The 14,407-nt window shown below is 39.6% G+C and overlaps 1 protein-coding gene across 3 annotated transcripts in view; it reads right to left on the bottom strand.

The window, feature by feature from the left end:
- The window catches only part of LOC131095999 (cohesin subunit SA-2-like), a 57,646-nt gene that overhangs the window by 29,212 nt on the left and 14,027 nt on the right, over nucleotides 1-14,407 (bottom strand). For all 3 annotated transcript variants that reach the window (XR_009115937.1, XM_058044227.1, XM_058044214.1), the window contains 6 exons: nucleotides 14,153-14,357; nucleotides 12,929-13,080; nucleotides 11,615-11,688; nucleotides 11,058-11,181; nucleotides 7,053-7,151; nucleotides 4,940-5,019 (listed from right to left, as the gene is read on the bottom strand). Coding sequence is in view for 2 of the 3 variants with exons in the window: in XM_058044227.1 (XP_057900210.1) it covers nucleotides 4,940-5,019; nucleotides 7,053-7,151; nucleotides 11,058-11,181; nucleotides 11,615-11,688; nucleotides 12,929-13,080; nucleotides 14,153-14,357 (734 nt within the window). In the remaining variant the exon portion in view is untranslated. The remainder of the gene's footprint in view (nucleotides 1-4,939; nucleotides 5,020-7,052; nucleotides 7,152-11,057; nucleotides 11,182-11,614; nucleotides 11,689-12,928; nucleotides 13,081-14,152; nucleotides 14,358-14,407) is intronic.

Genomic DNA, 14,407 nt, shown 5'->3' with positions numbered 1-14,407 from the left:
TTTTAACTTTGTCTTCTAAGAGGTTGGGAATTTATCCATTACATTCATCTAGTGCAGTATTATTTACTCCCTCCTCAAGACATAAGTAGGTGAGACGCTGCTCCAGCTGCAAAGGAAGCACTCCCAAACAGCAGAGAAGCAAAGGAAGGCAGAAGAATCCATTTCCTTTGCAACACAAGCTGACAGACACTCCTGACACCACTGGAGCACCTGATCTTCTGCTTTTTCCTTTCTTGAGTGGGAGGGAATACCTGTGGGCACTACTACTACTACTACTATTACTGTTCAACCACCACTCTCTGACCATGATGAGGTTTAGGCTCATAGCTCCCTCTGAAATGAGTGCCCAGGCATTTTACCTGCCTCTGCAAGCAGCAGCACTTGACTACACCAGCTACCACCAGCACTAACACTGCCACACTGAAGTGTGCCTTTCTTTTATACATCCATCAGGCAATCGTCAACCACACAACGAATACTTCAAATACAGCAGCAATACTGCTGCAAATTTACAGCCCTCAGCATGCCAAGCAACAGATAAAGGTTAAGCCAGAAGTGCCTGCCAGTGTTTAGGTACCTAAAAATAAACAGGCATGGCCTTCCACATACCAATCTCATGACATACCACTTTCTCTGCACTTCAGCGTGAACATGTCCCAGTCTTCATGTCCTAGAGGAAACTGGGACATTCTAGAGGGAGATCACAGACCCATTTTGTTCCGCATATGGCACCAGTTGAAAGATTTTATATCTTGCTTTTTGTTTTATTTGGTTGCATGCAAGAGGTATGACTGCTGGAGTAGCTTGACTTGGTCTGTGCTGTCTGCTCATACCAAGGAAAATCATCAAAATCACAAGAGTAAAATAAAAACACACCTGACACACTTTAGAGTTTTACTCTAGCCTTTGTTTTTAGTGGCTGTGCAGGGCAAGATCTGGTACACATTATTGTGATGACAATCCAAGGTATAGCATCTCAATCAAAAAAGAATCTGGTCACTTCGCATTTAAAATTAAGTCAAGTTAAACATCCAAATCTGCAGATGCATTGTAAAAGTAGTATATGTGCACAGAGCACTATCAACCAAAACACCATGTATGTTAAAAGTATTCTAATGTCTGCAACAAAAATTTTAAATACAAAAATCATGTACTACTAAACTGTTCTGCAATTTCAGTCTCACTCCTCTGCTCTCATTGCAGGTTATTTCAAGACACACTTCGGTGATCAGCAAAATGACAATATGGTTGCCACTAAAATGTAACAATAGTCCTTTCCCACCCACTGTACAATGGGATTAGCATGTTGCAATACACTGTGATTATGCTGTGGCAGACCGATGTGTTTTGTGTTTAAAACTCAGTTTAATTTCTAATTACGTTTAACTAAAGTAAATCAAAGTCATTTTCCCCTGGGCTATTTACATATTCAAGCTAATTGTGGATTTGTGCCCCTACCCACACCACCTGTAACCTTTCCCCATGCATCTACTGTGGTTTCCTTATTTTGCTGCTCTTTTCCAAAATCCCTCTATGCTTTTAGGTAGTTAAGCACACAAAAATTAACAGAATTGTCTAGCAGTAGGCACACTGAACTAATTTGCCTCCTAAAAGGCAATGCTTTTTTTACCTTGGTCTCTCATTGTCACTGATGCTTCTCCTTCTTTATTTCCTTCCTAGTTCTATTCCCTGTCAGATCCTTTGCAACATTAATGCTAACAATTATGCATAATTCAGTACCATTAATAATTTCTATTATGCTAAACCTCCTAGGCTCATTTCCGTTCCAGGATCACATCATGCTGTGTAAAAACAGAAATCTACTAGCCCAAAGACTGGCATTCAATTGAGACAACATGCAACAACAAGAAGGAAAAAAAACTCTCAGCTCACAGAGATACACAAGAAGAAAATACAAATATGGATTTGAAAAAAACTAAGTATATGCATAGCAAGAGAAATCTGAATCAGCACTGGGATTTTTTTTAATAATATAACACACATAAGTGAATTGAAAAGATCAGTTTTTTCACTGCCTCTCTAGCTATCAAGAGAGAGAATGTAAAGGCACAGCAGCTTTATGGGGCAGCAGGATACAGAGTAGTCAGTGTATATTCCACAGAACTGGAATGCAGTGATGACTGAGAGATGCTCAAACCTGTTACTACCATACATGGAGCACAGCTTTCCTGCCACTGTAAAACATCACAAAAATGGTAAATTAGCACCAAAGTCTTGCTTCTATGCTGACCCAAAGGACAACTATGGAAGTGAGTCAAAGAAAGTTACTGACATAATGTATTTTTCCCAAGAAAAATTACCCAACTGAGTAATTGGAAGGAAAAAAGCTATTACTGGATGACTCATCTCATGACATAACAAAATATTTACTCCAAGATTAGAGACATGGTCTGAAGGTCTGTACCTCATCAATGAAGATTATTTTTTTTAATTAATGATTCCTGATCAAATAGAGAGAATTCAGATAGAGGTTCTTTCCAGTAGCTTTAAAAATAGCTTTCAGAAACTTGATCTGAAAGGTCTCTCACATCTCACTAAAAACACAAGTTGGGTCACTTGAATTCAGTTGCCAAATTTGCAGATGACAAAAGTAGTCATTCAAAGAGAAGCCAAGACAGCGTGGCAAAAGTGGCAAAAATTTTATTCCACCACTGCATACTAGTAGCCATGCCATTTATACAAGCTGTCATTTATTACTTTATCATCCCCTCTGAGGCAGGGGAGTTGCTGTCCCCAACTCAATTTCATGCTTTACTGCATGTATCAAGCAGCACTACTGCTCAAAAACCAGACACACTTTTTGTGTGTATACACAAAAGCATCATCTGGATACACACAAAAGCTTTGAGCTACGAGACACATCTATTTGAGACATATTAGCCCTGCAGGTTTTTGTTTCTGCACTGCCAGCATCAAGTCCTTTCTGTCACCATTGTAGGTACTAAGGCATCAGCTTTTCCCCTGCTAGAAAAGGACCTTGATGCAGGCTCTTGTTAAGAAGCCTGTGCATGTGACTGGCTATGTTGTCTGCATTCTCCTCACACAGTTACAGACTGGTCAGCACTACTCTTATCAAAGAGAAGAGCTGTTGTTGAATTTGCTTATTGAGTCTCTAATGCACACTTTCACCACTCCAATAATTATGCCAAATCAGCAGGGCTCAGACCAGCTGGGCGTGTACAGTGGAACAAAGCAGGATGGCTATGCAACAGATGAGCAAAAAGAAAGAATGTATTTGCTAGGTCTCTACATAGCTTAATTAAAAACAATTTCATAATGTATTAATTTTACTTATGAAAATTGCATCTCATGATGGAAAAATATCATTCAGAAAACTTTATATGGCATTTATTCACACTGGAAACCATATTTAAGCAAAATTCAGAAAAAATTGCTTCAGGGAAAAAGAAACATTGATCAAACTTTTATAGCTGCAGCTTGCATTAATGAGAAAATGATCCCTTATAATAAAGCCAGAGATGATAAACAGCTGCAGTGCCAATATAGCTCTTGTTAATTCAGATACGGAACAAGTGCAGCCCTAACTGGTGTATGGAATCTTTGTACTTCAACAATGGTGAGCTGCTCCTCCTAGCACAGGGACATGTTATCCATGGGCCCTGCATTGTGCTTTGTTCCAACAGCTAGGCACCATGGGGAACCAAGGGATGTAGGCATGGACACTGTGAACACAGGAACAATATAACCCTGGCTACTACCAGTGAGGTCCAAACAATGGCACTACCTTCAGAAGAGGGTGCAGTGCTTACAGCATATGCTGTTCTGATGTGCCTATTGAAGGAGCCCTGGAAAAATGCCATTCAAAACAGTGGAATGTGAAGTGAGACAGGAGACAATCAAGCAGCACCTCAATATACAAACATACTTGAAATTTAATGTAAATGTCTACAGCACCACATTAGTTGGACCACTAAGGTCTACATGCTCCTCTAGCAATGACTAATACTTCTGGCTTAAATAGAGAAGCAAATCCCACAAGGCTACTGGATAATGTCTCATGCTGTACATGGAAATAAGCATCTACATCACCAAAATTCAACTTACACTCTCAGACAGAGGAGACACTGAGTCCTAACATCTCAACTGTATTATCAATGGAATGCAGTGAAGTTCTTATTCCCATTTTGCTTTGAGAAAGAGGGACAGAAAATTTATTCTACACATATTTTGCAAATAAAGACATTTCTAAAAGAAACATGCTGCTCAAGGATGTATCAGAAAAAGATTTATATACTTCTGTAATACTAAGTGTAATTCTTCCCCACACTTCTAGCTTGCCATTATCCTACCAAAGCTATGGCTGGCAGGTAAATTTCCCAAGAAAACAACTCTTCTGTTAGTCTTCCACCTCAGCAAAATCACACACTTGATCATTTCCTGTCAGTCTGCTATGGGCTCAAAGGCTACCAGATTCTCTGCCCTGGAGCCAAGAATCTGAAATCCAAATTCCATCAACAGCCTCAAAGCTCAAAGCTTCCTGCATCAGGTGCAGAGACAGGGAAGAGGGCAGAGTTCTCCAAGCTTCTGGTCAAGACCTGGCAATCCTGGGACAGAAGGTGGGGTGGGGACCCCATCTTCAGTGGGAACTTCCCCCAAGACTGTCAAATGCTCTTTTTGAGAAAAGCCAATATTAAAAAAGGTGGGATTTCCTTTCAGAGGGAAACACAGATATAAAAACGTAGTTTTCAGACTGAATCTCAGCACAAGGGTTTTCTTAACACTGGCATTTCCCACAGAAAGAAAATGTCATGTCTTGAGCAGCTTTAACTGTAACTCATATCCTGCCAGAAGCAACTGTTTCCCAACAAGTAAGTGATTACAGGAAGATTCATCAGGTTTGTACCTGGATCTTGTTGCCATTAAAACAATACAGTAAATTAAAAAAGAAATTATTTACTGCGACATAAGCATCAAGAGTTTCATGGCTTGAACTGCTACTTCATGGTCCTTGTCCAGAGGCATGGACACAATTCGATCCTAATGGATGTAAAATGACAATAAAAAGATGTAACATGGTTTGTTCTCAATAAACATGTATTTTTTGCTACAGCTAGATCATCTACACTAGTACAGCAGAGATTTATTTTTATTTCTGCAGCTATTTCCTAAGAGACATAAGGCAACTTGATTACCACCAAGTAGTTCCCCAGCCCCTGAAAATTAACAGCATGTTAATTTTTTAACTGAGTTAATCATGCAGTAATATGATATTTTTTATACATGTAATGTATGCGTTCACAAGAAATTAACTACACACTACAAATTAAAAGTGACTGACAACTTGTTTCTTAGATGTTACTACTGGCACTTCAGTATGTTAAATGAAGGTAAGCCTCAAATTACAAGCATTATCTAATCAGTTTCTCCCACTAACAGTAAAGTGCCTGCACCTACACATTACAGAAGTCAGTGCCTTGCTGAAAAGACAGTTAAAGTCATAAAGGTACCTCATGGCATAGCAGCAATATTGCTATGCTCCAGAGTTCACAATATTGTAACTTAGTACACATGCAAACAACTCAAAAAACTGAAAAACTTCCCATCCCATGAAACCAGGAACTTGCACACCTCAGTGTGGCCTATATCTTTAAGATACTATTACACCTTTAGACTTGCTTGATTTGGAACTATTTTAGTTTCCCCATTTAACACATGGTTTCTAAATCTCTACATTCATTTTCCTTTGCACCTTCCTTTTTCTCACAATCCAGTTGGAAGACATCTAAATCCACAAGTCCTGAGTCTGAACACTCAAGGGTAACAGAGGGAGCATGTGTAACTCCTGTTTGCAGGAAATGGATTGATGGCTATATGATTACACTCCCCATCACTAAGAAAGCATACTTTAAACTTTGAAACTGGTATTTTATGCGTAATTGTTTGGATTTCTTTTGTTTAGAGGGGATAGAGTTGTTTTGGGGTGGGGGTTTTTTGACTGGGGGATGGAGTTAGCAATAATCCATTTATACTGCATCCTCCACACAGGGAAACTGCAGCACAAACAGCCTGGAGCTATTTCATCACTCTTTATTGAATACCAATCCTGCGTTTGGTTACAGAGCTTACAGCAGTCAGAAAGATAAGGGACTACCACATAATCATTTAAAACAGGGGTCAATCTTAGATAGCTGAGTTTAATTCTGAATAATTTATTACTAAGATACCAATATTAAGCCATTTCATGTTCTTTGAGGATATGTGATAAGCATTTTTCACTATTAGCAACTGCTTTGACACATGGGTAAGCCCTGCACCTTTTGCAAAAACACCATGGGTTTGCTACCACATGCAGGCATTGATTTGTCCTGACATTGAATCATGTCCTGATTCACAGGGACTGAGATATCAATCACATAATCTTCAGCTTTCTTACTCAAATACTGAGAAGGTGCAACCCTGCTAGGGTAAGAGCAGCTTAGCAAGGCCAGGGTTAAAAAAAAGTAAAGGGCTAACTTCTTAAATGAGTTGGGACGTTGGAATATGACAGAGTACAGGGTCAGTGAAGCCACAAAACAAGCACTGAAAACTACGGTGTATCACCTGATTTGTTCAGAAAGGACATAAGGGATCCTTCTTCAAGATTCATACTGACATGGTAGATCAAGAGAGAGCCATTCCCACATCAGTGTGATACATAGACAGTCAGTCCACTATCAAGGTTAACCCATTTTCAGGGATAGCAAAAAGAGGATCTTTAGCATAGGAAATTCTTTGTCATCTGCCAAAGATCCTGTAAAAAAACCTGGGCCAATCTGGATAAATGGTGGGGATAACTGACCACAGTGCATGCTAACACCATTTTGTGTGAACTAAAGTGAAATGGAAGAGTTCATAGAAACAGAGGGAAACATCCCTGCAAAACTCCTTCTATTCAGTCAACAAAGTGTTTCTGCAGGAGTCTAAACTCCTCTTAGTCAAGAGAGTGGGGAGATCAGCTCTGATCAAAACATCAGGCCCTGTGTATACACCCAACCTAGACTTAAAAAACCAGCAAACAGTAATTCATTTACCTTGAACCTGTTAGTAAAGAGATCCATCCTGGAAACAAGTTCTTTTCTGCTATAAATTCCCTGCAGCCCCAGAAGACACTTCAACCGCACTTCAGCTTGCTGTAAGACAAAGAGAAATTGGCTAACAGTAAAATACATGTATTTTGTTAGTCACCATCAGCATTTACAGCATGTAAAAAAGAGCTCTTTGTGGGTGCCTACAGCAGACTATCCAAATGCTGCCTCATCTTCTTTATCAATGACATCAGTACCAGTTTGTTTGTGTGTACACACACTCATCTCCCTCTCTTACACACACACAGAGGAAGCCTGCAGTGAGCCAAACTCAAAGGTAACATCAAAGTTTGTGTATGGCTCCCTAAGAGCCATACACAAAGAAACTCTCACAGACCACTGTTAGTAAAAGCAACAGAATACAAAAGATACAGGGATTGTGCTATTCATCTGTTAAAGATACAAAGACAGGAGTATGGATGGCCTGCTTAGCACAACCAGCACTCTCCCATACATCAGACTTTGCTTGCTTCTTGTCAACAGCTGACTGGGACAATTGCTAAACACAGACAAGGAGTCCAAGAAATCACAGATTTCTCTAGATTCCCAGAGGAAGAGGTACAACTTAGAAATGCACTGTGGATTCTTATAGAGTCAAGCACCATGCCTTCTCCCTGTTTCTGTTTTACACTAGAACATGATATTTTAAGTATTGTAGGGAAAGGGTTGTTTTGAATTCAGCCTAATTAGTTAATTTAGGGAAAATATATTTATCCGTACAAGGTGTTATTTCAATACTATTGCTATGCTGCTTCATAGATGCCTCAAAAAGAAATCTTTTCCTTAGCCAGCTTTTCAATTAGCTCATGCATATTGTTACATCATTCAAAGGAAAAAGCTTTAAATAGAACTGGGAAAGTGATTTTGATGATCCAACATAGAAAAATCATGTGTTCTGTAAATTTATAATGCTAAGCATATCAGCAGAGATACTAAGATGAACTGCAGGCTTTGAATCAGTCTCTTCATATTTCTTCCTTAATTCCTCTTGCTAACAATAGTAGTAAGAATAAACATGGAAATCCAAGAAAGGAGACCACCTACATACAGGCTATCCATTGCTACAAGTTCCTGTTCACCTGCTTAGATGGAAAGCCAAGGATGATACCCAGTGGCAGGCTTTGACTAACAGCTCTGTTTAAGACAGCTTTTTGCTAGAAATATAAAGTGAAAGGTCAACAGGTAACAATATACACTGTTCTGTAATCTGCCCATGACACACCAGCAGTACTTATTCTGTATTATATTTTAAAGTCTCTGAGGAAGAGACTGCTGCCCACACCTGCTGCTTCCTACTGCCACAGAGCTCACTCACAGACAGCCCCAAGGCGGCACCATCACTGCACACTGGCACAAACTCAGCTCAGCCAAGGTACTGCAAAGCTGGCTTGGTTCTTTGGTTCTTTCAGTTGCCTTTGGTTCTCTGTCACAACACTCTGCTTGTGAATGGGGACTGAAATTGTTTGTGGGCAAAGGGACAACAGTGTGCACTGGTTTGCTGAAAGGTCATACAGCCCCTGGCACACACCTGGAAATGTCATTTGCCAGTCAGGTGGAGTCAAGTGTACGTCTGCAGACATAATGTTAAACACATTAAAGTGTACATCTCCCTTCTGAGGTTTCTATCCAAAAGCTCTCAGTCACAACCCCACACATGTATGTTCTTTTAAGTGTTGAGAAAATTAACTCTAGTAAATAGAAACATATAACTACTTCTATGACTACTTCTGTTATTTTTCCTAAGTTTCCATCTGCATTTTCCTTGCTTCTCCTTCTCAACAACCTCACCTTTTCTAAATTCAACATTCCCCATAGTTTTGGAAGGATGTGAAGTAATGTTGAATGATCAAGGATATCTCACTACCTTCAGGTTCTTTCAACAGCAGCATCAGCAAACACAAACACCCAGCCACTTACTCCCCTCATCAGAACTACCATTCTAATCTCAACAAAAAACCTGCCTGTCTGGTCCTGCAAAGCCGTGACAAAGTGAAGGGGAATTATGTAAGCACATATTCAGGATACTCTGAACACATACACTCTGCCTCAGCTGTATCATAGCACATTTTGATCCTGACCTGATGACAGAAAACATCAGTAAAGTGGTGGGCAGCTCTAGTGACCTCTGAGAGCTCTGCACAGGCTCCAGCACTGCTTGAACGCATTCAGTTATGAGATTTCAGCCCCACCACTATCACAGAGATGGGGCCAGTCAATAATACAAATACAGGCTGGGACCTGGATGGTTTGATAGGACTGCTGGGTCAACACTTCCCAGACTATGAACTGGGAAAGTCTACTTCTGAGTTACTCCTGGATAGCAAAGAAAACCCAACTGTCATTTGAGGCAAAACAATTTTAAAAATTGCTCTCCCTCCCCAGCCTTCTCAAAAAAATCCATGACAGTATATAAAAAACACTGCTGCCCCTGTTGGTGCTGTCGTTTTGAAATCAGGCAATTTGCAGTAGTGGTACTGCAGCCACCAATAGTGGCACACTACCAGGTCTCAGCCAAATGCAGAATATGGAAGACACTCCACTTCATCTCACTCTGCTTGCATCTGCATTGCTTTCAGATTAAAAAAGCCTACTTCCAGTTCTACTTCTTTTCTACTTCCAGTTTCCAGTAAATGGCAGTGAGTGAGCTGCGTGCATTAATTAGAGACACCAGCTGTTAATCTTCACTGCAGAGTACTGCAAATGAAGACACATCATCTTCAAAAAAAAAAAGCATTTTCTTTTGAGAATTCTCCAGATAAAAAGATATTGTGATCAGATAAAATGCATGCAGGAACAAACGACAGTTCCCGATGTATTTGTCGCCCTAAAACCCCAAACGCCGCCTTCAGACGGAGGGCGCAGGGCGGGAAGCGGGAGCCTGGCGCGCCCCCTGCTGGCCCCGCGGCAGAGCGCAACCCGCCCGCAGCCGGCACAAACAAATCCCGCGGCTTCCAGCATCCGCACAGGAGCTACAGCCGCCTTCAAAGGCGGCCTGCACAAGTACAGCGTGCCGACTTCGCTAATTAGCCGCTCCCGATAAATATTCCTATCCCCCTGAAGTCTCTCATGCTTTCTCAAAGCAAGAGAAAAGGAGTTTTTTCACAGAAGCACAGAACAGTCAGGCTGGAAGGGACCACAATGGTGCACTTGATCCATCTGGTTGGTCCATCTGGTCCAACCTCCCTGCTCAAGCAGGGTCATCCCAGCACAGGATTGTGTCCAGATAGTTCTGAACATCTCCACTGAGATGCCTATGACCTCTCTGGCCAATCATCTCTGGGGAACAGTCACCCACACAGTAAAGTTCTTCCTCAGGCTCCAGTGCAACTTCCTGCGAATCAGTTTCTGCCCACTGCCTCTTGTTCTCCTGCTTGGGGTTTGAACTCACTGACTTTCTTTTGGTTTTTTTGCTTGTTTTTTTGGTGGTATTTGGAGGAGTAGCAGGACTTCCTTTAAACCTTTCAGAAGTAGCAGGACTTCCTTTAAACATTTTCTGTATCTGTCTAACTCTATAGGAGAGATGCAACATGGAAGACTATTCTACTACAATAGAATAGCAGTAGACAATATTTATTTTTTCATTCCTTAGACTAATCTAAACAAAATGTGAAATGCCCATCAAGCCTAAAAGCAGAATTTCAGTCAACATCTAACCTTCTCAAAAGATATGAGCCATTTTACATTTCAGACATAACTCCCAATTCAGTGACATATAAATATAACTGCACATACAGGGATTCACACAGAACTGGAAAAGATGTTCAGTGCTATTTAGTGTTAAAATGGCTTTTAAAATATAACCTGAAATGGGGAAGAAAGTAAATTCTTATTGTACCACCACAGTCTTAAACATCTACTCTCAAGAATTTAAATGCTAGGATTCTTTCAAAAAAAAATTAAAATTAGAAAACTAATGTACTGCCCTAGGCAAAAAAACAAATTAAACTTTACCTTATCGTAGAGCATCCATCCAACATATTTTAAGTAGCTATCATTCAAAAAAGCATCTGGGTATGTTTTAATCCAGCTGCCAATTTCTTCCATGCAAGTTGCTCTGATCTCAGGGATAACATCACTGTGAAATTATAAAATTGTAATATTAATACATTAAAAATTAATTTTAAAACCAATTATGTTATTTGCAATATTTTTATGTTCCGGAATTTCAAAAGCATGTATAATTCAAAATATTCCAAGTATCTTCATATTAATGTTATAAGTTACTCTTCAATCAGTACTTAGACCACTTTTAGCCACAAACTATTTTGCAATTCTGGATATCTTCTCATTCACAAATACACTGCTCTACAGCCAGCAGGAAGAACTGAAAGAACACACTAGAGAGGTCCTTTTGGAAGCCCAGATTCTTAAAAATAATTTAACTGCTACACTTTCCTTGACACCATCAGTGCCTCCAGGATGTTTAACTTGATTCTCCTATCTGTACAATCTGAGCAGGAGTTTCTGGGGAATGCAGACACACATCACAGCTTTATTTTCACTCTTACCGGTAACGGGTTAGAAACGTCCCTTTGAAAATAGCATTCATCATGTTCTGTATCTCTAGAAGCTTATGCTCATACTGAAATACAAAGAGAACTGAATGTTAATATTAGTCCCACAATTCACTACACATGAAAAATTTTCATGAGGGCCCTTAGAATACCACTGTGATGCAAACTGCTCATGTTTACATGTGGTACCAACATAAAATGAGGGGGCTATATCTGCACTAGCAACTGACCTTTTTGTGGCTACATCCTGAGGAAAGAATTATTGTATACCAACTGCTAGCCTTGGGAAACAAGCTACTTGTTTGATACAGTGAGTCTTGATCTATTAGAAATCACACAGAAAGATACAGCACAAAGCAATCCTCACATACTTTTCATGTACTCAAACAGAGATGGAAAAAATGCTGACAAAGAAATTTTCAAAATACACAACAAGCCTATTAAAAAACTGAATCCCAAAAATTTAGGTAGGAATTTCTAAAATGCAAGTCACCTAATAAAAATATTCCCTCATCCACAGCATCAGGAAGGGTGACAAGTTTGGGTTTTCCCTCCATCAAACCTATCTCCTCTGTCTTTGAGGATAAGATCAGACTTATAATGATACTAAAATATCCTGTCTCACCCAAACACTCCTCCCCACAAAAGGGGTATTGTCTCAGAGAAGCCCACAGACACCTAAAACTCAAACCAGAGGTAAGTGATTCTAAGGTCAGGAGACAAGGAACTATAGCTGATGTTCATTCACCAAGTCACCCTCTCCCTCAAACCACAGTTATTTTTTACAGTTACAGCTCTGCCTCTGAGAGCTGAAAAGGAGCTGTCTTTGAGCAGGGAAGAAACAACAGAAATTGAAAAGCAAAAATTATACAGGACATCCCTGAAGTTCAATCCATTTTTGTGTAATGCATTACTTACACAGAGATGACACTTAGTCTGTGTCCCTTTTGATTCACTGTTAAAACTTGGGCTTGTAATTTGTACAAACATATACAAAACTGTACTTCCACAACACCAGAGCTACTGAGACAATGAAATTTTTGTGTAAATCCATATTTGTGTGAAGATCAAGAGCTAATGATGCCAATTTAGAAAAGCAACCAGTAAGTGAGATATCACAGGTTGACAGTCCATAGGGCAATTTTTACTTTAGTCATGTTTGTACCACTTAATCCAGCCAGTCACACCTGCTCTGCACCTTGCATAACAAAAATATATAAACCTCAGAGAACTGCAGGGACCCAAGAGCAAGCAGCCAGCAATCCTTTTACACTTTCACAAATCTCCCATACAAGACACTTCCCTAACCTCTTTCCTTTTTCTCTCTAGCTGATCAAGTCTGTAACTGGTCCTCTTGCCACTTAGCCTCTTCTTCTCCACCTCATACAATCTTTGAGCATTGTGCTTGTTGACATCAAGGTTCAGATGGACACTTACAACTGCTGTCAGAAGTTTCATTGCTAAAAAAGAAACAAACCCAGCACAATTAGCTTAGCTCAGAGACATGCAGCATAAATATATTCACCACTTTACCACAAAAAGGATATGGTTAGCCAAATCCAGCTTATATAGAAAATATGAACACGACTAGATTATAGTAATTTGCTTTAAAATACAGTGTTTATTTTAAAGGCAGACAATGATCAAAAAAGGAAAATTAACTTCTATTTCTGGTGATATAAAACTTTTGGTCAGAGTTCTGGTCAGAAACGTAATTTACTGGGCAACTCTCTTGTAAGTTTATGCAACTCTGACTTTTCTGCAAGAGAACCTAGAATTGTGGAACAGCTGATTGTTGGTAATCAAAAAGAAAAAAATTGAAAAAACAGTGAGGCTGGCTCAGAAATTGCTGGGAATCTTAATATACTACTGGAATGGACAAAAATCCACATTCCTTTAAGGATTGCTGGATGATTTGAACAGATTTCAAGTCAGTTTTTTGAGCCCTCAAAGCAAACAGTGTACTTTAGAATAAATTATACTTTAAGTGCTCTTTGAACAGTAAAGAGGGTATTTACTGGCTTTTGGGGAAAAAAGTAGTAGCTTTAGTACCATCACACTGCATGAAACAAAAATGTGTAATAAGCAATGTTCTTTTCTTGCACAGAGACCACAAGAATAGCAGCTCTCCAAAGGAAGCTTCCTAAGCTGAAGCACCTACTGCAACCTCATCACATTAGTTAATGGAGGAAGAAAAACAACAAAAAACTGTGAAAAATCAATCAGTTACTGAAAAATATAATATTCAAAACAGCAAAACTCTGAAGTCAGTCATGTCAGGCATTAAAGATTTCTTTATAAAGAAAAATTATGTTAGATCTATCATATCTAAAGCATTCAAATTCAATTCAGATACACATGGGAACAAAAAGTTTATATTACGGACATTCATATAACATACACTAGGAGGAAGGTACTCTCAGTGCATAAGAGAACTGCTCCAGTAAATAGTTTTTCAATTTAGAGCAGTTTTGTTAGTACACAAGTCAAGAGAACTCAGCACCTCTAGAGCAACTCTGCAAGTGATTTTACCTGCCAAAGTGCTTGTGTGCCTGAATGCTCTGACCATGGAATCTGCTAACCCTGTAAGCAGCGAGATGATGGCGTCCATCAAGTAGTTATCATACAGGATGCTGCACTGGCACTGCTGCACAAGCACTGCAATGAATTCACAGAAATTGGCCTTGAACTTCTTCCAGTAGGGCCCTGTTCTGATCAGCGGGTAGTCTTCATTGTCCTGCACAAGAGAGACAAGTTGAGAGAAAACACACTAATTAGTTCTGCTTG

Source organism: Melospiza georgiana, chromosome 2 (assembly GCF_028018845.1).
Source record: "Melospiza georgiana isolate bMelGeo1 chromosome 2, bMelGeo1.pri, whole genome shotgun sequence".
Lineage (NCBI taxonomy): Eukaryota > Metazoa > Chordata > Aves > Passeriformes > Passerellidae > Melospiza > Melospiza georgiana.
The sequence above is the reverse complement of the archived record's forward strand: the minus strand, read 5'-3'. Positions and strand labels throughout refer to the sequence as shown.